General features: G+C 45.5%; 1 protein-coding gene across 2 annotated transcripts in view; it reads right to left on the bottom strand.

The window, feature by feature from the left end:
* DNAI4 (dynein axonemal intermediate chain 4) overlaps nt 1–23,775 on the bottom strand; it is a 779,679-nt gene that overhangs the window by 113,953 nt on the left and 641,951 nt on the right. For both annotated transcript variants that reach the window (XM_069641948.1, XM_069641947.1), the window contains one exon: nt 17,266–17,364. In XM_069641948.1, the coding sequence (XP_069498049.1) occupies nt 17,266–17,364 (99 nt within the window). The remainder of the gene's footprint in view (nt 1–17,265; nt 17,365–23,775) is intronic.

Genomic DNA, 23,775 nt, shown 5'->3' with positions numbered 1-23,775 from the left:
GAGACGGTGGTAGGACGCCTCCCCATTATAATCAACTCACATAGTATAGCCCAAGAAATGACCAGGACTGCCATTTTATGTAGATGTTGGTGCATTTTGCGAGGATGTTAGTAATCATAATTAGGAGACAAGGCCTGCGCAGCCAGCACAGCATTTCATGCACTAGGCCCTAATTACGAGACTAGGGAAGCTTCCAGCCATGCCTGAGCTCCAGTGGCGGCTGCTTACGTAGAGCAGGGGCGCCGCCAACCCACCCAGTGCCCCTCACAGTGTGCTGCAGAGTGCAGACACTAAAACGTTATTTTTCTGGTGATTTTTTTTTTTGTGCCAGCAATAACTAAAAATATACATAATTAATGAATGCCGTCTGAGAGGCGCAATTAGCCCAATCATCAACAGTACTGAGCACGGTCTGACTCAGACCGCTCTGCAATGTTGATGACTGCTGGCTGGGCCTTGCTGCAAGTTACAACACAGGGGCGCGTCCACTTTTACGCATCTTTTGTATTGTTTAGCTCCATGCACTCTACGCTGCAACTCACAATGTAGGAGACTGGCGGGGCGCTAGTGGGGTGGCCCCGCCAGTATATAATCTGTGCGCAAACAGCACACCACCAGCCAGTAACAGTAATTTAGTGAATATCATTGGCTGTTTGCCAGCCAAAGACATTCATGAGTGTGGGTGGGGCTGGGTGATGGGCGCTGGCGTATTGGTGACGTAGGTGTTGCCACCTTCTAGAACTTCTCAGTCGGTCTACTTGAGAAGTGGTTCAGGCCAGAAAAGTTGAGAACAGGACAGCAGAGAGGGCCCACTTCAGTTGCAGTATATCGGTAAGTAAAAGGGGGGTCAGAACTCGGAACCTTCATTCGTTCACCAGGTCAGGAGAATAGTGCTCTCCTCTAGAACCCTACCCTGGCGAAGGCAGCAGGGCCAGGGAGGGCCTAGTTGGTGTTAATGTCAACGCTGTAGTAGTAGTAGGCCCTGTAATAGGACATACTACGGCGTTGACATCGACTGGCCCAGGGAACAGGGGAGAGCACAGACAGATTGGCACAGGGAGCGTAATCCATCCTCGTGCAAAGTGCTTCCATGCCCCGTGCAATCAGGAAGTAATGCACACAGGTTTCGGTTGCGGGGGTACACATTTGTGTATATTTGACGGTGGACCGTGGGCTGCGCACACATTCACATATCGCTGCACAGTGAGGGATATGGTCGGGGGGCACGTGGGGGGTAATGCAGCCAGATGTATTCCTGCACGGTGTTGCTAAAAAGGGTAGACTTGAACAGGAGTAGTGGGTAGACCGACCATATTGGGATTCAGAGTAAATGCACTGGTATTTTCTATTTTGCTTTTCTTTTGCCATGTATGCATAGCGGAAGAGTATTCCTTAATAGTAAGATTATACTGTGTACACCTGCAGTATCACAGCACAACGAATAAGGATAGGCTGAGCACACACGTGAATTTGCAGAGTGATCATGAGGTACACGTAGGGAATGGACTGAGTAGGGACATTCAACTGATGAGTTTGTAGAAAGTATGTGGATACGTTTTCCTTTACAATCAGTAAGGCAGTTTGGTACACATAGAAATAATACTGTTCACTCCGAACAGTGAGTGCCTGAAGCATTTCAGCAAAGGGAGAGAGGACACACAGAGAGGTATTCCTGCACGGCAATGGTATGGGGAGAGGTATTCCTGCACGGCCATGGGGCAGCGAACAAGGCTAACACCAAAGGTTCATGCATGGTGACACTGGATACTTTTATTTTAGGGGGGGTACAGGATCAAACAATGCTTATTGCAACTGCCCAGTGTTGTCATGTTACATGTGTTTAATGGCTTAGTAAAACAAGCATTGGCAATGCCAACAGTTTGAGCTTTTGTGTAGGCATGGGAAAGGTGCTTGCCAGGCACATCCATAGTGGTATTAACTGCCCATTGATGGTAGCAGGTGCAAAATGGTGCGAGTACCTGGGTATCTATTAGCAGTGCCTGGCAAATGCCTTATACTTTTACACAAGCCGTAACTGTTGGCTTTGCCAATGCCTGGTTTTAACAGGACTTTGGTAAAGCACACGCACAGCACTCACAAATCGAGCAGCTGAAAGCAGATCTAGTTAAGAAATGTGTATTACACCAGGTTTCCAACTCCAATTAAGTCCTTAACTCTCAGAAGACTTCTTTGAAAAGGCACTGCTGGCAGACACTTTTTTTTCGCAAAGTTTGATGGTAAGACTTGAGTAAAGCGAGCTCAAAGAGTTCCCATGAGGCGGTGTTTTGGGCGGGGAGGGGCAGGACTTGGAACTGTGTGGGAATGACCACAGGGATTTGCAGGCAATGGGCGGGCAAATAACCAAATGCCTACAAGCTTTGTGACCCTCCTCATACGCCATTTCCACCTATCTGTACTCTAACGCACATGTTTCGGCTTATAGCTGTAATTGCCAACACTAAAAAGGTGCTATCAGAGGAGGTCAGTGCCAGACTCACTGAACTAATGTCTCTGTAACTATGCACGCTTCCGAGCTGTAAAGCATGGACCATGGTTCAAGCAATGAACCTCCACTTGTGGTGGGAAATTCATCTTTATGATTAGAAATAAGTGAGATGTGTCAGTGAAACTGTCTTTGCACACACGCACATCACTGTTATATTCTTTAACCAGCCTGAGTCAGAATCTGGTAAAACTGCATCAGGTGTGAAGATTCTGATAAATTACATGCTAATATTTTAGCTTAGTTTCTTCCCTTTCAGAAAATGCCTAAAATCCCGCCTTGGGGAGAGGATGAATGCATATGAATGCCAGTAACAGCATGACAAAATGATATTTATCCATTGTTAATAACTGGCTATCTATATAATTAATTTCTTTATGCGTACACCATAGTACCAGCTATTCTCAATACAAGCTGCTGTAAAATACACCATCACATTTGCACACATAAGAATAATGTACCACCATTAGTATGTAAAAAATAATGCTATTTATGTCATATTTCGGTGGTTTGGACAATAAATTGCACATTTTAGAAGCCATTTTTCAATACATTTCACGGGGGAGAATGCCCACCGCACTCTTTTGGGGTGGGGTGGCTTGCTCGCTGCGCTCCCTCGCTCACAAATTCGCCCCGGGAAATTTACGCCCAACCAGCTTTCAAACTCACCAGCCGCCACTACCGAGCTCCTATGAGGACAACCCACACCCCCAACTGCCATAAAGTTCATTCTTTGTTCTAACAGTGTTGCAAAGATGTTTTTCTACCTGAAAAGAATGTGCCTGACAAGGCTGCAATCATAGACCGGTACCTGGTGTGCATGTTATCTCACACTGGCCAAAGCCTGACCCAAGCCACAAACAGGCGACCACGAGGTATAGCCTGACTATGCACCACGATCTTTAAATTCCATGGCACCAGGTACCACTAACCCTAAAAGAAACAAGTTCTGAATGTTCAAAGAGAACAGACATTGCATGTCTAGGAAAACCTAGAGCTCATTTGAACTCTTGGTACACCCCCGAACTCAAACTATTGAGAAAAAAGAAAGCTAAACTAGAATCACTTTGGAAAATGGCACCATCTGCTGAAAACAAAACCAATCTTACAAATATCTCCTCCTTATGTAAAAATTAGATAATTTGCACCAAGAAAGAAACCTACAACGTTAGGATAAATCAGGCAGCATCCTGCACCAGAGAACTTTTCAATATTCTAAAGGAATTAGAAAATCCTAATCCACCTACAGATACTTGCACGAAAGACAAACCCTGGAGCACCAGTATCCAGAACGCCCTGGCCAACAAAATCGCAGGGCTTCAAACCAAAATAGAGTGTAAATGACAACAACTCAACAGTAGCAAGTCTACCAGCTCAAGCACACCACCCCCCATTGACACCAATTTAGGCTTCACATTCAAAAAAGTTACTATACCGGAAGTACAAAAAATGATAGCCTCTCTAAAACCTTCCAACTGCAAAGGGGACAGCTGCCCTGCCCAGATTATAAAAGACGCAGTCAGAGATCTATCCCTTTTTATCACCAAATTAATAAACCTGTCTTTCGCCACTAATTCAGTCCCTAGTAACTTGAAACAATCATGGGTTCTCCCACTTCTAAAAAAAACAATCGTTAGACCCGGCCATACCCACCAATTACAGACCCATCACCACGGTCCCATTCTTGCTAAAAATCCTTGACAGAGTCGCCTACCTGCAAATTCAGGACTATCTAGAGACAAACCAATTGCTAGGAATAGGTCAATCTGGCTTTAGACCGCAACACTGCACAGAAACTGCCCTTGTTGACCTCAAAGGTCAGATTGATGAAATCAAAGATAAAGGCAACGCAGCCATCCTACTCCTTTTAGACCTCTGAGCAGCTTTCGACCTGGTTGATCACAAAATCCTCTGCAACCACCTATCTTCTGCAGCTCACTTCTCCTCCTCTGCTGTCATATGGATACAATCCTTCCTGGCTAACAGAACCATGAGGGTCTTCTCAACAGTAGCAGCTGCTGACCGTATCCCTATCGCATGTGGTGTCCCACAAGGCTCATGTGTTTCACCCACTTTGTACATATATTTACAAAGCCACTCTTTGACAAACTGGACCATCTGGGAGTCACCTACACCAATTATGCAGATGACACCCAGATACTCCTCACCCTTTCAGGTAACTACAATGCTGACGTCATCCGGATTAACAAAATCTTTACCATCATTCAGGCATGGATGGCCACACACGGCCTCTGCCTGAATGATGAGAAAACTGAACTTCTCCTCGTCGGTTCACCCAATAACCTACTGAAATTTAGCCCTAATTACAATAGCATCATCATCGATGGTAACACTATTCCCATTGTCAAAAGTGTGAAAACCCTTGGCTTTTATCTTGATGCCAACACTAACCTCTCCAAACAAATTAACATGACTGCCTCAGCCACTGCCTACACGGGTAAGCTGATCAGGGCCTGCAGACCTTTCTAGTCCTCTAATAGCTGCCTCACCTTGGCCAGGACTCTTATACAGTCGAAACTGGACTACTTTAACAGTCTATACCTAGGCGCAAACCAATCCATAACTAATAAACTACAGGTACTCCAAAATAACGCGTTACGAGCAGCATTAAACATCCCCAGGCGAGAGCACATCGCCTCCACCAGAAAATCGTGCAAATGGCTCTCCATACAGCAATAAAATCGACCTAAAAACCATCTGTCTCACATACAAAGCATTAAACCACCTAGCCCCCCCCCTTATCTCACCAACAAATTTACCTTGAAATCGGTTGCCAGAATTACTAGATCCTAGAACACATTATGGCTAACGGTGCCCAGATTCACCTTAAAAAGAGTTGGAGGATCCCGCTTCACGGCCCTTGCCTCCCAACTTTGGAACACCTTACCACTCAACATCAAATTTATCGAGTCCTTCCAGTCATTTAGGAAACAGGTCATTAGTTGGTTACTGGACAAAAACTAGCATTTACCTTCCTCTCTCTACTATGTCTGATGATATTGTCTATACTGTAATTGTACTTTTTACTTACAAACTGTATAAATGTATATCTGTAAAATGTATATAATGTACTATGTAACCGTTTACCGAAGCGCCCTTTTACCTCTGGGTCCGGAGCGCTAAACAAATAAAACAAATAAACAAACAAACAATCATATGATTTGTATTGCTAGGTGCTGGGAGGGATAAAACATAGTTCAAAACAAGGGTGGAGACCTTGGAGCTGGATGGCGCGAAGGGGAGTGAGTGAATTGTGTGTGTGGAGGTCAGAGTGCCCCAGAACCTCCTTTGTGTCAGTCATAAAGCCTGCCAGGTGCACAATGTAATGATGAAGTAGGATTGTGTTAGGAGTGTAGTTAATTTGTTCTTTGATCTTCGATGATGAGAAGATGATCTCTGCAGCACACACGTGATGGAAGACAGATGGACTGGTCTTGAATTAATGAGCTGGCATCCCAAAAGCACAGGTTTTTACTGTATAGTATTGCATGATAATGATGATGATGTGTCTCCTCTTAAGCCTCTGCTTTTACCCTTTCACGGCAGAACATTCTTAGCAGCACAGTTCTTTGCTTTTGCGCTCATCTTTGTGTGAGATTAAAACTTATTATCCGTACAAGATCAACTTGGGCTTTTCTTCCCTAGTGGGTTGTATTCTCTCTGGTGGGAGCATTCAGGGGCGTGCCGTCAAGGTATATACCTGGATTGATGAATTTGTTGCAGTTGGTCATTCTCTCTGCGACGGGAGACTATAAATTAACTAGATGATAAAAATGTTTTGCCCCCTTCAGGTGAAGCTCCACTGGTATGCTTTGGGTCATAGTATGGGAAAAGTTCAAAACCCAATAATCTAATCATATGTAAATCCTTCATCAGCAGGTCATTTAAATTCTTAGATTTTATATATAAAATGGCCCAATCTGTTCTTTAATGATTTATAACATTAACTTCGATGTCACCAGACACCATTGTCTGAAGGGGAGGTATTGAACAAAACAAACCTGGAATGTTAGTTTGATTAAGATTAATGTTTCTATTTTCCGGCAATACACTTTCCCGGAGCAATTTAATACCCTGAAAACTGCCATCTTGTGTTACTGAGGAGGCAGTTTGGGCCTTATCCACCATTGTCCATAAGGATGCTGATGAATCGGGTAATGCGAAAAGAGGATCCCCAGAACACTCACTTCCCATACATTCCCTGAGGACAGTGCGCACCACATTGTCTGAATTAACTTTAAAGCTGCAATCCAGTTGTAAACTACCAGGATAGTATAATGAGAATTTCCCTGGATCTAGCAGTGGGATATAGGGCAAACGTTATCGGAGTGTTTTGGGCCATGCAAGATGGCATTAGAAAATAGGATCTCCAGTCTTGCTGTACAGGAAGGGTGGAAGATCCTGTATATGTGATATTTAGGTCCTACTAGTGTGGACCAAATTCACCACTCCCATAGACCTTAAGTTGGTTATCTCATCATTGTGAGCACCCAGAGGAGTTGGCTATGGTTTATTTAAAGTTGAACCACCAGTGGAACCAACCCAAGGAAGTTCTGAACAGCTAGGGACTGAGGGTAAAGGTTGAGCAGGCCACAGTGCTTTCAGTAGAGACGATTCAGACTGTCTTCCCCAACGTGGAGGTTAAAACACTAAGAGCCCAGCAGAGGGATGAACTGGCTGCACATTCGAAACCTACTGCCTGAAACAGGTTAATTATATCAGAATCCGCTGCATTTGATTTAAATTTTGCTTTCACTTATGGATGCTTTAGCAATATATGCACGTTTTTAGAAACTTGTGTATTCTTTTTGCTCAGAGGTATGTTTTCTGTTTTCCTAATTTGTTACGAGGGGGGAATTTATGTTTGCAAGTTAATGGTGCAACGCCTTGTACCTAGGCTGGTTAACAACACTAGTCATGGCAATCAACTTTGATAAAGATCTGCTTTGACAGTGCCAGACCCTTCTCCCCCAGAGAAAGTTATTCCAGCCTCAGCGGTTAAATCTACAACCGGTGGGTTGGAAATTTGAGAATAGTAGTTTGGCAGCAAGAAGGAAGATGGGGAGAACATCAGAGGAAGGTGGAGGAGTGAGTCAAAGCAGAGAGATACCCCAGAGGTTGGGGAGAAAGATACACCCAAGGATGGGGAGGCACTAAAGATGTTGGGGAGAGAGGCACCACAGAGCTTGGGGAGAGAGGCATACCAGAGGTTGGGGAGAGAAAAACTCCAGAGGTTGGGGAGAGATACTCAGCATTTGGGGAGAGAGATAACCCTGAGAATCGGGAAAGAAATATCAAAGAGATTGGAGAGAGGGAGACTCTATTTATGTAGCGAGAAAGACCCAAGAGGTTACAAAGAAGAGAACAAATACAAGGGCTAAAGAAGGACAATGTCAGCGGAGAAACCCAGACAGGCAGAGGCAGAGAGGGAAGGTCACGCTAATATGCTCCAAATTTGGCAATATGGAACATCAAGAAGGTCTAAGAAGTTAAGCACACACAAGGAGATAGTCGTGACAGGAAAGACTAGCAAGTCCAGCACTGGAGACTGACATTGGCTCAGAGCAGGCACTGGTGTAGCAGAGCCTGCCACATTCACCGTGGTGCAGTGGGGCCACAAACTGGACTGGCAGCAAAGCACTGCCTCTAAAAAAAAGGCATGCAGGTGTGAGCTGCACACCACGCTGGTCCAACAGCATTCAGGTGCTGCATAATGCTGCCCATTGGTTACTAAGTAACAAGCTCGAGCCCACGTAGACACCCACTTGTTTTAAAGCATTATGCTTTCACCGGCCAAAGCGGCATGTGAACTTCAAGGTCTGTTTGAATATTTTGGTACGTGCCTGTGTGCATGTGTGTAAGGTTTTGAAAGAGAGAGAGAGAGAGAGAGAGAGAAAAAGAGAGAGAGAAAGAGAAAGAGAGAGAGAGAGAGAAAGAGAGTGTGTGTGAGAGAAAGAGAGAGAAAAAGAGAGAGAGAGAGAGAGAGAGAGAGAGAGAGACCCTCTACATGAGTAATGCATGCATGTCTTTGGCAGCAGAGGGCTGCATCATTAAAGTTGTTTATATCTTAAATTCTGGCTTATTTTGTTTATGCCTCAAAGTACAATATACTGGTAAAGATTGTGGCTGCAGCTTCATGAACATGTTTTACACTACCACATTTGCATATATTGTGCAGCCACGTGAATGTGATTTACAATAACCACACTGGCATACTAGGCCAAAGATAGAGAAAAATGTGCAATAATGGATCTTAGATAAAAGTGTAATAATTTGTATTAGAGGAAATTGTGAATGTATTTTTAGTGATGTTTTTATTGAGAATAAATAAATTGATATTTTTGATAAAAAATTGTTTGGAATTAGTATGTTGTGATAAAATGAACTAAACAACATGCATAAATGAGTCAGAAAAAGGTACTGGAGAAGCAAGGGACCCTTTAAGCATTAGTGTGGTTTACTCTAGATTCTTTATGTGTTGTGGGTTGTCTTAAAGAGGTCCAGAAAAATATTCCCTCTAGTCTCTCAAAGGGTTATATATAGATTATGGCTGCACCTTTGGGAACTGGGAGCCTGATGAACAGTGCCCATACTCACATAGCTTTTGGAAGCAGCTTGATGTAGTGATTTACATTGGCTATGCTGGCATATATTGCGGGTGCAGCTGCATTAAGGTGCCTCACAATGGCAGTGCTAGTATATGCTATGGACAGAGACGTCTTCTAAATGTTGTTAAATGCTCCTTATACTGTTAGCGACATGAAAACTACAGTGTTTTTTATGTGTTACCTTAGAGAACCAATTTTATCTACACTGTATGGCTTTTTACCCCAAATATCTCAGATATTGAGCTATAAAATGCACCATTTCCACACATTTTTTAAAAAATGTTCGCATAGGAGATCCCCGCCAAACAACCCTACATTGTTTGGAGCTCCCTCACTACGCTTATTTTAATTCATTGGAGATGTTAATGCTGGCCAATAAAAAATACTCACTAGCCGCCACTGACCTTGAATCATTTACAATACCAATGCCTCCCCTGAGGGGCTACCCAGCACCAAAATCTCACTCCACCACAGTTCATTTGAGTACCATGGGCCAGGTGCCGTACCCCTATTTTTTTTTTTTTTTTACTCAAACCTTACATCTCTCACCTAGTGCACGCGTGGTGTGCCCCAGCAGCAGCACAGTCATCATGTGCATTGCATATGCATGGTGTCTCAAGCCTCCCCGAGTCTGTGCAAAGCCTTCGCTTCACAGAGGAGATTGGAGGGGGTGCTCAACAGGGGGCAGAGTGGGACCTCACATTTGGTATTACACCACTGGATGGAGGATAACCAGAAGGGAAGAGTTAGCAAGTGACCAGCCACCCCAAGAATCAGTGCAAGAAGTCCCTCCATCCCACTGCCTGGCTGTTTTCAGACCCCTCACACTCTTCAACAGGCTCAGAGTGAAACATCTTCCAATCGTATGCACCATCACTGCCCTACCCCTTCTAGAATGACAGGACCTGGCACTGACATCACACCCAACATACTAAAAAACAGGGCAGAGACTGGGAAGACATTGGAATGGTTTCCATGAAGATTATCAACACTACATTCTGCATCTATTGTCCACAGTTCAATAATGTCTTCTACTTATTGATGTTACACATGATAACACTGTACTGTAATTTATTGACAGTCATATTCACTGGGGAAGTGGATCTGAACCACTGGACCCTATTTGTCCTCTTATACAAAAACGTTCTGCCACCACTTCCTTTAGGAGACTGTTAGTGCTGACCAGGCTAACATTGGCTATCGGTGTTGATGGTGGTAGCAGACAAAGTGCATTACCATTAAGAGTGGCAGTTTCTGCAGTGTAAGCATCTCGAGAATCATCCTGTTACAAACACTTAAGAACAGTCATGTTGTGAAAAGTCACTTTCTGGGCAGTGAATAGTGCAAGAAGCATCGCCTCCCAAAGAACAAGTTACTTACCAACTGGTAACGTGGCAGTGATTAGTGCAAGAAGCATCGCCTCCCAAAAAACAAGTTACTTACCAACTGGTAACCTTCTTTTGATTGGATGTTCCCCCAACGTATTTCTCATCTTAGATGTATTCCATCCATCTTTAACTGCTTCGGAAAAAATATTCTGCAGAGGGCGCTGTGCGTCGATGTCATCAAGTCGATGGTCCCTCGAAGGCCTCCCTCGAGGGTGACATCATCGGGTATTCAAGTAGCAGGCGCGGCGCCCGTTGTCCTCAGTTCTGTTTTTCCCCTCACTCTTATTCTACTGTGTAGATTGTGCCGGTAGTCAGGTATTAGCCTTGCGAAAGTTGAAGTGGCAATAACCTGGAAAATCTACAGAGGGGTAGGATGGGAGGGCGATGAGGAAAACGTTTTTAGGAACATCCAATCGAAAGAACGTTACCAGTTGGTAAGTAACTTGTTCTTCGAGTGGATTGTGTCCTCCAACGTATTCCTCATCTTAGATAGACTCGCAAAGCAGTATGGACAATTCTCTGGAGGAGGGAGTAGATTTTTTGATACCCTTAAATGGCTGAATATAGTACTGCCTTACCAAAATTCAGCTCCTTAGACTGGGAAGCATCCAGACTATAGAATTTTGAAAAAGTATGCAGCGATGACCAAGTTGCTGCTTCACAAATGGATTTTATGGGATCACCTCTTTGAAGTGCTGTCGAAGAGGCAATCCCTCTGGTGGAATGGGCCCTTAAGCCTTCTGGTGAGTCTTTCTCTGCTAATCTGTAGCATTCTGAAATGCAAAGCACAATCCAACGTGATATGTTTGTTTTGACACCGGTTAACCCAATTTCCTTCCGACATAGCCAATGAAAAGTTGATTATCCACTCTAAGCTTGGAAAGCCTAGAAATGTAAAAGCTTAGAGCTCTTTTCGGCTCCAACCTGTGCAATCTTTCCTCTTCCTTACTAGGATGAGGTGGAGGATAGAATGAGGGTAGAACAATTTTCTGATTTAAATGAAAATTGGGCACAACTTTAGGTAAAAATGAGGGTTTAACCCTTAATACCACTCTGTCCCTGTGGCCCAGAAGACAGTGCCTGCAATTTGCTCACTCTTCTTGCAGATGTTAAAGCAACTAGGAAAGCAGTGTTTCATGTTGGTAATCTTAATGGACAAGCGTACAAGGGTTCAAAAGGGGCACACATTAAGAATTTTAGAACCAGATTAAGATCCCAAATTGGTACTTGGAAAGGGTAAGGAGGAAACACATTGGTGAGTCCTTTTCAGAATTGTACTACTAAAGGAATTCTGAAATAGGAGCATTCTTCCGGCGAGCGCTTGAAAATGGAAAGCGCTGCAAGATAACCTTTAATGGTCCCAACATTTAGACCTCTATGTACTAGGGACAAGAAGAAGGACAGTACTTCTGGAATAGAACATAGAAAAGGACATTCTTTTCTCTGCACCAGTTGCAAAACTTTTTCCAATGGCAACAGTATAGAGATTTTGTTGCTGGTCTTCTTGCCCAAAGCAACACCTCCATGACGTCATCTGGAAGGTCCCAATCCTTGTATTTCAGCCTTTCAGATACCAAGCGTAAAGGTTGAGAATCTTGACCTCTGGATGGAGAACCTGGCCCTCCATTTGTGAGAGAAGGTCCTCTCTCTGAGGAAGATGTAACGGAGGACAGATGGACATGTCTAGAAGGTCCTGGCCCAATCCGGGGCAATTAGGATCATGCGGTTTCCGAACCGCCTCAGTCACCGGATGACCTGGGGAATGACGGGAATCGGAGGGAACACGTATAATAGTGGGAAGTTCCACTCCACCACGAACGCGTCCCCTAGGGCTCCTCTCAAGGGAAATTCCATTGAGCAATACCTTTCGCACTTCCAGTTGATTCCGATCGAAAATAGGTCTACTTGAGGGGTTCCCCAAAGGGCAAAGATCTCTTGAATAACTTCCTGAGCCAGCATCCTCCGTCATATTCTCCTCCCGGCTAGATGAACTGCCGTTAGGGAGATTCATTCTTGAATTGCCCAATACCAGAGCTGCTTTGCCTCTCTGCACAGAGGTAGTGACCCTACACCTCCTCTTTTGTTTAGATAATGCATGTCCCTGTGTTGTCCGTCATTATCAGGACATTTTTTCCCCTGACAGATGGTAGAAAAGCCTTCAGCGCTAGTCTAATTGCTCTCAGCTCTAAAAGGTTGATGTGTAGTTTGGACTCCGATGGAGACCAATGACCGCTGATTGTCAGCTCGTTGGCATGAGCTCCCCACCCCATGAGTGAGGCGTCCGTCACTATTGTAATCTCCGGCCATGGTTGCTAAAACTGTTCACCTTTTAGGGTATTCTCTGTGCAAGTCCACCACAGAAGATCCTGCCGAACCCTGTTCGGAATCTGAAGAGAATCCGTCATTTGACCTGAGAACTGGGACCATTGAGTCTTTGGAGCCCATTGAAGGGATCTCATCCTCAGGCGTGCCTCTGGCACTAGGAAGATGCAGGATGCCATGAGGCCCAGCAACCTTAAAAAGTCGTAGGCCTGGAGACTTTGGGCATTTTGGCATTTGTAAACCATCTGAAGAATGTCTTGAGCCCTCAACTTGGGAGGCAAGCTCTTTCCCAAGGATGTGTCTAATACAGCCCCTATGTACTGGAGCTGTTGGGAAGGTGTCATTTGTGACTTCTTGAAATTGAGGGAGAAGCCCAGTCTGTGGAGGAAGTGGCAGGTGACTTTCAGATGATCCAGTGCTTGTTCGGCAGAACGTGCCCTGATCAACCAATCGTCCAGGTAGGGGTAGACGTGAATCCCCCCTCTCCTGAGGTGCGCTGCCACTGCTACCATTAACTTGGTGAAGACCCTCGGGGCGGAGGTCAATACGAATGGAAGGACTTGAAACTGATAGTGTGAGTTGCCAACTACGAACCTCAGGTATTTTCTGTGCTTGAGATGAATTGGCACATGAAAATAAGCATCCTGGAGGTCCAATGACACCAACCAATCCTGAAGTTGCAGGGCCTGAAGGATCTGAGAAAGAGTAACCATCTTGAACTTGTCCTTCCTGAGGAGCTTGTTGAAGCCTCTTAAGTCCAAAATGGGTCTCAGTCCTCTGTCCTTTTTGGGATTCAAAAAATAAGGGGAGTACCATCCCTTGTTTCTCTCTGCTACAGGTACTGGTTCTATAGCACCTTTCTCCAGCAGGGTTAGAACTTCCTGCTGCAGGAGCGGGTCTGAAAACTTCAAAAGGTGTCTCCCTGGTGGATTGCTTTGAGGTTGCATTAGAAAAGGAAGGCAGTAACCTTGGGCTTGGGCTATTATTTCTATAGCCCAAACATCTGAAGTAATGGCTCGCCATTCTTGCAGATGCTGTGACAGCCTGCCTCCCACTGGTGTCTTGTAATGCCTCAAAGCGGTTTTGTGGCAGTTGCTGCAGCCGCTGATGGCAAAGAGGCTGCAGCTGGAGTTGGCTTTGCATGTTTTCCTCGTCCACCGCGTGGGGCCTTTCTCTGGCCCCTTTGACTGGCCATTCCTCTTGCCTTTCCATATGAGGAGTAGTAACGATAGGATCGTCCCCTCCAAGATTGTCCTGACGGACAAAAAGGCCGAGGTCGCCTAATAGCAGCTCCTAAAGACTTGGCAGCTGGTTTTCAGGTCTGCAACCTCTGAAGGCTCTCGTCAGCCTTGCTGCCAAAAAGGCGAGACCCGTCCAAGGGCATGTTCAGAAGACGGTTCTGCACGGCTGGTGCGAAACCCGACTTCCATAACCACGCAAATCTGCCCATTACCATGCTAGTACCCATGGACCTGCTCACACTATATGCAGTGTCCAAACCATCTCTAACAATGGCTAGGAATCATTTTATTTTGTCCCCTTCTGGTATGTGCTCTGCTGCCATTGCAATGCACTCCCACAGAGTGTATGAAAACTTTTCCAAAGCACATGTGGAGTTGGCTGATTTTAACACCATACTCACAGCTGAAAATACCTTGCATGCCCAACCATCCACACGCTTGTCGTCCCTATCCGGAGGGATAGAAGGGAAGGCCATTTTATTTGAAGCTGTGGCTGCCTGGACCACCAGACTCTCGGGAGTGGGGTGTTTAGACAGATAGCCGGGATCGCTACTGGAAGGGCGGTATTTTGAAGTAAGGGACTTATTCACTGGAGGAATAGAATTCGGAGTCTCCCAATTTTTGCCCACCCTATTTTGCAAGGCTACATGGAAGGATAGGATTGGATCTTCAGTGGGACCATGATCCAATATATCGGGCAAATCATCCTGGATGAATTGGGTTGGTGGTCTAGCCCATCCTAAATAATCGACCACTTTTGTCATTAGTTGATGGTATGAGGGACTGGCATGCTCCCCTGGTTCTGGCCTGCCAAAATCTGTTTCAGGCGATGTATCAATGCCACTTGCATTATCTAAGGATTCCACCAGGTACCTCATCCTGCTTTCTTCAGAAATCAGGCATTCTTGGACATTTGGGGTACTATATTCCAGTCCAAAAGGAACATTCTCCTCATCAGATCTCTCCTGTTCCTCAAATATTGAAGTCAGGGATTTGAAAAATTCCTTCCACGGAAGAGGTGTAAAAATCTTTTCTGGGAGACGTGGGAGAGGTGTATTAGTGGAACCTGAATACAGCCTTTGCGGCCTTCTCTTTTTCTTTTTCTGGCTGATTTGGCTGAACTAGAGCCTTTGGAACCTTTGGCGCCGAGGGCTTCGGGGTCGACGTCGACAAAGGAGTTGATGGCGCCGATGAAATAGTGGTCGTCGACTGAGCAAGCTTCGAGGGCATCGAGGCGCTCTTCGAAGATTTGCCCTTCGAGGTGCATTGGGTTTCAGACGGCGTCGGTGACCTTGAGCGGTCTACTCGACTTGAGCGGTCTTTTTCGCTCGGCGTCCTGGAAGGTTCCCGATCCTTCCTTCTTCGATCCCCCGGGCTCGAGGGCGCGCGAGTGTCGGAGCGATAACGCACCCGGCCGGCTTCCAAGAAGATGCGGACCGAGGCTTCACTTTCTCAAACACCTCCATCATTTTCACCCTGAATGCTTCCCACTCCTCGGAGGAAGAATGTTTTGTGGGGCATTTCATCCTTTTTGGGGATTCGTCTGAGGACGAGGTGGAAGGGGACCTGTGGCATCTTTTCTTGGATTTCTTCGTCAAAGACGAAGAGCGATGGGAATCGCTTCGGGACATAGACCGATGCCTTTCGCGTCGAGGAGACTTCTCCTCACGGGACCTCGACTCGACGCTAGAGGCTTTCCGGTCGGATTTACGACCTACGTGCAGTTTTCCCTTCCTCTCTCGCAAGACCTTCTCCATTATCGCCTGACACTTCTTACAGGCCTCCATGTCGTGGCCTTCCCCGAGACACCACAGACATCCTCGGTGCGGGTCCGTGATGGACATTTCCGAACCGCAAGATTTACATTTTTTGAAACCCGATTGCAGGGTCGTAGTTGGAGTCGATGATGAGGACATATCGAATATTCTTCAGTATTTACTGCGTCACAGAACTCGAGGCGTGCTGAATCTCCGAAGCAACATGCACCGTGGAAAAACAGAACTGTGTCCAATGGGCGCCGCGCGTGGTACTTGTATACCTGATGACGTCACCCTCGATGGAGGCCTTCGAGGGACCATCGACTTGACGACATCGATGCACGGCGCCGCCTGCCGACATTTTTTTCCGAAGCAGCTAAAGCTGGATGGAATACATCTAAGATGAGGAATACGTTGGAGGACACAATCCACTTGAAATGTAGTTTGGGAGCGCATGGTGCGCTGCAGAGACTCTTGGGAACTGATCTCCTTTCCCACACATGAGGAGCTGTTACGTGAAATGATCATCTGAATATAATCTTGTGCCCAGTCACACTTCAACAGTTTTCAATGGTTTGCCATGTTTAGTTAAGGGCACCATCCCTCAGTGCTATGCACAGAGTCCTAAGTGTAGACTGGCATCCTCCGCTGCTCACTGTATGCACTCACACTTTCTGCCACAGCCTTAGACTGCATCTTCATGAAACACTATTGGCTTATGCGGAACACAAACTTTTCCATGTGAGGGGCCGACCAAGGCACAGCCAACCTTTCAAAATGTTCAAGTGTTGCAACCAAAAAGGCTAATCATAGTTACATTTTCCTGCAACACTTGGTGTCTGTGAATAATGCTGTAAGCCAAGAGACCAAGGGCCTCATTACAAGTGAAGCAGTAAGGGATTAACGGCACTGGTAAAGATGCCGGCGCCGTTAACCCCGTACCGCCTCATTACGAGGTTCCTTCGCGGGACCCGCTCTGGACGTCATGGGGGCTCAATGGAAATGGGGATGGTCCGGGGCCGGGATCCCTGAATGGGGAAATACCGGGCCCTTCAAAGTCGGAATGGCCCGGTATTTGCCCATTCAGGGATCACGGACCCGGACCCGAGTTTGGAGGCAGCCATGCCCTTATTAAGGGCATGGCTGCCTCCAAACTCATAATGAGGCCTCAAGGCTCCCAATGCTCTGGCAGACCATTTTGGGGTGTGGCTGAGAATTTGATCAACAAATCAAGAGTTTTAGGCCAAGTGTGTGCTGTTGTGATGTATTTCATTACAAACTTCTAAAACTATGCTCAGAAATTTGACAGGTGGGCAATTGCTAAAATTTGAATACATTTCAAAAGCTGATTTCGGTATACCAGCATCACTTATAAACTGTAATGTAAAGTAAGATTTACTCTGGCAATCACTCAATTGAACCCACCTTATGACCTCTATATGTATCAAGGAACTGCTCATTGTACGAACAGGAACACTTGTGAATATGACCTTCTTCCGTTCCAGCCAAGTAAATATTTGCCTCCTGTGAAGATAATAGCAGCAGTATTAAGAATAGCAGTTGCTTCTTTCCTCACAATTAGAATCTATTTCGTAAAAGAACACTTGTTTGTACATCTATTAGTTAATGAGCACCCATTTTTTATGATTTAGCGCCTACAATAAAACTTATTTTTCTACACATCATAATGTTTAGAGCTAATGTCACATACGGACACGAACAATTCAAAATCGCCCTTTTATGTACTGATGGAACATTTTGGGCCTCATCACGAGTTGGGATGTAGCCCTTAAATGTGGTGGTAACGGTATTACCGCCGCATTTAAGGGCTGGCCCTATCACGAGTTGGGTGCTCAATCGGCTGTTTTACCTCAAGCTTTTTCTGGAGGTGAAAATCCCTGTTTTCGCCGGTATTACAGCCGGCTGTATTAGCCCGTAGTATTGGCACCAAAAATTCCCCATTGGATCCAATGGACCCAATCAGGAATGGGGATTTACCGTTAAGGCCCAACCCGTGATCCAGTGGTAATACCACCGGGCCGGTCGGTGCTAGGGCTTTTACAGCCTAACTCGTGATGAGGCCCAATTTGAGTCAAACATGAAACACAGCACACGTTTTGTTAATTGTTTATATCACAAAATGCCAATACATTTTTTTTTTTAAAACAATCAATTTTATATTAAAATAAGTATTTAGAATGAAAATATATAACAGCTTGATTACTTAAAACAAGATATTAGATAAGAGGAATTACAAGATTTCCCGGCAGCAGAAGTAGTCCTTTAAAAACAGCAGTTCAAGATCTCAACGTGACATGGCAGCAGAATCAGACTGGCGAGTCGTCGAATGGGAGAGAGCGGGAATCAGATAGACAAGAGAAAGCATGGAGTAGAGAAAACAACAGAGGGGGGGGAGATGTGGCGACAGTGGGAAAGTGAGGAGATGACGTGAGGCCAAGGGAACAATATAGCGTGATAGTGGGACAGCAAAAGACAAGGGGCGGGGCTCGGTGCTGAGTGTAAGAGAGAGACATGATAGATTGACATTGAGGGGAAACGAGGACCAGGATACAAGAAACAGCACCCATTCACAAATGGAAATCACTGTCCTTTAACATAAAGGGTTGTTGCTTGTTAGTAGAAAAAGGGACCTCGCCACTTCTTTGGTACTACCGAATGCACAGCTCCTGGACCATTAGCTGCACATTCAAAGATGGGCATAACTTGTTCATGGGGCATGATCATGCCAATCAGGGATTCACTGCTTGTCCCGGGAATGTGGCATTCACGCTGCCACCAGAGGGAGGTGGAAAATGGAGAGCACACAGAAGGTGGCATACATTTTGCACAACTCCCCTCTCCTTTATGGATGGGAACTTTTGGTTGAGGGGGCAGTTACAGACTGTACCCTTTCGGATGGAGGCTGATGTCCTCATATAATTGGGTGTGGTTTTGTGGTGCAAAGCAATGCAGCATGACATGGGTGCTATGTCCAAGCTCTAGCACTGGATACCTGGTACCCATCATTTGAGGGCGGCTGGGTTCTCCCTTGTAATTGATGTTTGCATTGGTGCAGGACTCATCTCCTTTACAGAGGGCCTTGATGTGTGAAGTCTCACCTACGTGCCCTCAAAAGGCTTGATGTGTGAAGTCTCACCTACGTACTCCTCATAAGGATAGGTGGAAAGCGGAGAAAAGCTCATATGCATTGCAAAGCCACAATGAGCCGCATATATGCAAGTAACCCAAGGGTAACCCAAGCTGGTTGGTCTTTGTCAGAGAGGGCTTAAGTGGGTGAAATTTCTAACTGCTCCTTAAAGATCTATAGCAACTTCCTGTCACCATTCTAAAGGGGCCCTCTGAGGCCATGCAGATTGCAAATAACAACTGGGTGGGGAACAATCGACTCTTCCCAAAGGAGAAGCCACTATCTGGTGCTTGCTCCCTAATGAGAGGATAATTCATCCATGCATATACATGAATTGGGCCCTTCCATAATGCACACAGTGCCCTTTATGTGATTTGAATGTGAGTTTAGCACACAAAAATACTGTGCAAACAAAGGTTTGAGCTGGTTTATGCATCAGCTGGATGTTATATCACAAGGTCCTAATATTGTTTTATAAATGCATTATTGTGCTGCCAACTTGAATGGATTTATTGTTTTTTGGATGGGTGTACACATTGGGTTGGTTGTAGAAGGGTGTATCAATGGGTTGGGTGGATTGTTTTTGCAAGGGTGTATCCAATGTGTTTCGTTGATGGTTTAAGAAGGGTGTACCCGATGGGTTGCATTGATTGTTTAAGAAGGGTGTACCCGATGGGTTGGGTTGAGTGTTTTAGAAGGATGTATGCCATGGGTTAGGTTGATTGTTTTAGAAAGGCATATACAATGGGTTTGCTTGATTGTTTTAGAAAGGTGTGTCCAATGGGTTGGTTCGGTTGTTTTAGAAGAGGGAACCCAATGGGTTTTGGTTGATTGTTTTAGAAGGGGGCACCCAGTGGGTTGGGTTGATTGTTTTATAAGGGCATACGCAATGGGTTTGGGTTGATTGTTTCAGAAGTGTGTATGCAATGGGTTGGGTTGAGTGCTTTAGAAGGGGGGGCCTATTGGGTTGGGTTAATTGTTTTAGAAGGGGGTACCCAATGGGTTGGGTCTAATTCTTTAGAAAGGGTGCCTAATTGGTTTGGTTGATTGTTTTAGAAAGGTGCATTCAATGGGTTGGGTTGAGTGCTTTAGAAGGGGGAGGGGGCTAATGGGTTGGGTTAATTGTTTTAGAAGGGGGTACCCAATGTGTTGGGTTGAATGCTTTAGAAGGGGTGCCTAATGGGTTTGGTTGATGGTTTTAGAAGGGTGTATTCAATGGGTTGGGTTGAATGCTTTAGAAGGGGTTCCTAATGGGTTGAGTTGATTGTTTAAGAAGGGGGCACAAATGGGTTGGGTTGATCTTTTACAAGTGAGCACCCACTGTGAGAGAAAAGTAATGTGATCAGTTAACACAACTCAGTAACTGTACTCAACATATCTGCAGCCCCACAGTTCACACAGATGAGACATTGGCGATACACATGCTTTGCCAGAAAGAAAAAAAAGGCAAAATAACGACACAGGATCTTGAAGAGATGATAACGTCAATAGGCTAACTCATATTTTCGTCTTCTAGTTTTCAAGATCACATGTGCTCTCCTCCACAGCCGATCTCAAAGCTACTGGACAAAAACATGACATAGCAGATAGCCTATTCAGAGTATCATGTCTGAATGCTCATGTGCTGTGTTTGTTTTGCCTTTTAAAAAATCCTGCACAGTAAAATTGTAAAAAGATAAGGTTTACAAGACTTCCAATGTACTATTTGTGATTTTAAACATATATTTGTGTATTTATCTATTTCAGCATTTTGAATGGTGCGGCAATATTACTTTGTGGTCAGTTCACAGCGCTTTGCACATAGATCAGGGTGCATACAGGAAAGAGTATCCAATTTCCACCTTAGAAAGGAGAAAGGCCACGATGCCGCAGCAGATCGGATATCTGCTGAGAAGTCTCAAATGACTTTATGGGAGTCACTGGGAAGAAATATGGAATTCGGGGAGAAAAGTTTTAGAAGAAAATTCATTCAACCAGGGTAGGAAGGGGTGCCAATCACGTGCCCAGCAGTGTAGCTTCAGAAATAGTGCGTAGGTTGTGGCACTCCTCCAATATCTACCCAATTGTCGGATTTGGAGAGTCCAATCGAGGCTCATGTTTGAGTTGGGACCAAAGCGATTATACAAGTAGTTGCATGCCTGGGCGCCGTGACATGGATCTCTATTGTCAGATGTAGGCTGCTCGGCAGAAAGCAATCAATGGTAACCCGGTCATGGGGCAAGTACCCTCTCATATGAAAAATACAAATTCTTCTGGTTCAATTCTTTATCCTCACTACGGAAAACTGATAATGTTGGACATGTTAACCGCGATGGACCATATGCATTGAAAATCCATGTACAAAAATGCAAACTTGCAAGCAAAAATGTGACTTTTTGAAAAGCTACACTTTGTATCCACATACTGCAAAACATGTTTTTCAAAATATTGAAAAGGCCAGCAAGCTTAATTGAAAATATAACCAACCCACACCAGACTATATACTTTCATCTCAAATTGTCCCGGTGTCACATGTGCGAACAAAGTTCAGCCCTTCTTTTTCTTGAATTCTGTTCCTTGCATCTCTGCACTTATAATTGAAAAGCAAATCTACGAGTAGCAGAATACCCAGCAACACCCAGCAGAGAATACACCACTCCCACCCGTCTTGAAGGATTCTTATATTTCCGCTTTACATTTCTAAATACTCTGGTGTGGTTATTTTGTATAGCGCCTTGCCAATCAAAATGAATAAATAAATCCAACTGCTGTACACACCATCAGTATAAGTGCACCATGAACTTTGTCATGCAAATACTACAGTCACGTGAAGCTGTCCAATGTCCATCTAGTCCAGGGGATCATCACGAGGTGGGCGGTATCCCCGGCGGTATTGCCACCGGGGCTATTAGCGTTACTGCCAATCCCCCTGGCGCCATTAGCAGCGGATCACGGGTTTGGCGGAGTGGTAATTCCCCATTGGGCCCATTCGGGAATTTTTGGCTCTACTACCGCGGGTGGTAATAGCACCAAAAATCAGCAAAATCGCAGCAGATTTGCCCCAGCTCAGAGCTGGGGGGAAATCCTGCCAAACCCATGATTTGGCGAGCCCTTAAATGCAGCGATAATAGCGTTTCCACCGCATTTAAGGGTTACCACCAAACTCGTGATGGTGCAGTGGTTTCATTGCCGTCTGATGCCTATAGTTTTGGAATTATACTGGAAAAAAGCACACTCTAAAAGTACAACTATACAAAGAAAGACACACGGCATGGATATGGTGTGGGAAAATATAAATCTTTAATCCAAAACCAGCATGTAAATTTGCAAGTAGAGGCGGGAAAGTAACTACAACAAAGTGCTCGTCTGAAAGGCCAGGTCTGCATGGAGGTGTCGACATGACATGAGGCCGCTTAGCGATGCTTAAAGCTTTGTTGGAACGAAGTCTCTTCTGTGTAGATCTCGTATTTCTCAACCTACTGAGACGCCTAACCAGGTGAAATACATTATGTTTGCAAGGTGAGAGTCCGGTGATGTCTACAGGGGAGTATGGGGCTTGTGTACAACGCAGGCGAGTTGAGCAGTAGCATATAGATCAGGCTGGGCCAATGTCAAGCAGAGACAAATTGTCTTCGGGACAGGCAGTGGTCGCACCTCTGTGCACTTTAACTCGTCAAACGGCTCTGGCGCCTCTGGGAAAACTAAAACATATGTCCAGAAAAAGAAATGGTTCCTGTCTGATATGTAATACCGATCTGGGATCCTGGACCTCCCGGACCTCGAACAATAAGCGAGCAGCGAGCAGGCGAGCAGGCAAGTGAGTTACTGCGGGGAGCAGACAGTGCGTAGTAGCTGAGAGTCTGAGAGCCGGAGAGGCGAGTCGGCATCCTACTGCTGCTGCGTGCTACTGCTATTGTCACTGCCACGCAGCTCTCCGACTTTGTTGGACCTTTTGTTTGACCTTTCTGGACCTTTTCTGACACTGGAGCTAAGATTTAGTTAAGATCAACACGCTCAAAAGGGAAACAGAAAACAGATTTTTTGTTTTGGACTGTTTGGAGCGGATTGGGAGCCACAACTATCCCATGGTGCATACACACCCTCGAAAATCCCTGGGCACTGAGAACATCTGTGGTGAAACCGGTGGATAAATAAAGCTGGGAGAGATCAGTGCACTATCCAGGGACTATGCAGGGAAAGAAAAGTTGCCTGTGGCCATTTTGGTGGGGGATTTCAGGCTGCAGAGGTTTGGCAGTCGTCGGCAGACTGTGGCAAGGACCAGCAATGAGGCACGACCCGAATAGGAGGGCCGTCACCTGGGAAGTCAGCATCTACGAGGTGAGGACAATGGTCTGGAGCACCGGAGGCCTTTAAAACCAACTCACCTCACCACAAGGACTACGAATGCAGACAAAAGAGGTAAGACCTCGGAAGAGGCTAAAATCTCCCCCTGATTGAACTTCCCTCACAACACTCACAGCACCCAATGGATCCAAATGACCAAATGTCCCCCCGCCCACATCGCTGCTAACCAACAGCACCCAGATGATTCCACTGTAGCCCAAATCCCCTCGTTTGATGTTGTAGAAACAATGTCAAGGAACCAGCGGACCTCGAAGAGAACTTCATCGGGGGCAGCAGGAACAACACAAGGCTCTGAGAGGAGGGCGGAGGAGGGTGAGGAGGCTTTGTAAAGTCCATGGGTGGGGGAAGAATAGGGACCTACGATTATTTCTTGGGAGGAAGGTAAAGATACTATTGGGGGTAGGCAGGACAAGGCGCTAGAGGCTGTATGCCTGGCTAACCCA

This window comes from Ambystoma mexicanum, chromosome 1q, assembly GCF_040938575.1.
Source record: "Ambystoma mexicanum isolate Mex_15411 chromosome 1q, UKY_AmexF1_1, whole genome shotgun sequence".
NCBI classification, from domain to species: Eukaryota; Metazoa; Chordata; class Amphibia; order Caudata; family Ambystomatidae; genus Ambystoma; species Ambystoma mexicanum.
The sequence above is the reverse complement of the archived record's forward strand: the minus strand, read 5'-3'. Positions and strand labels throughout refer to the sequence as shown.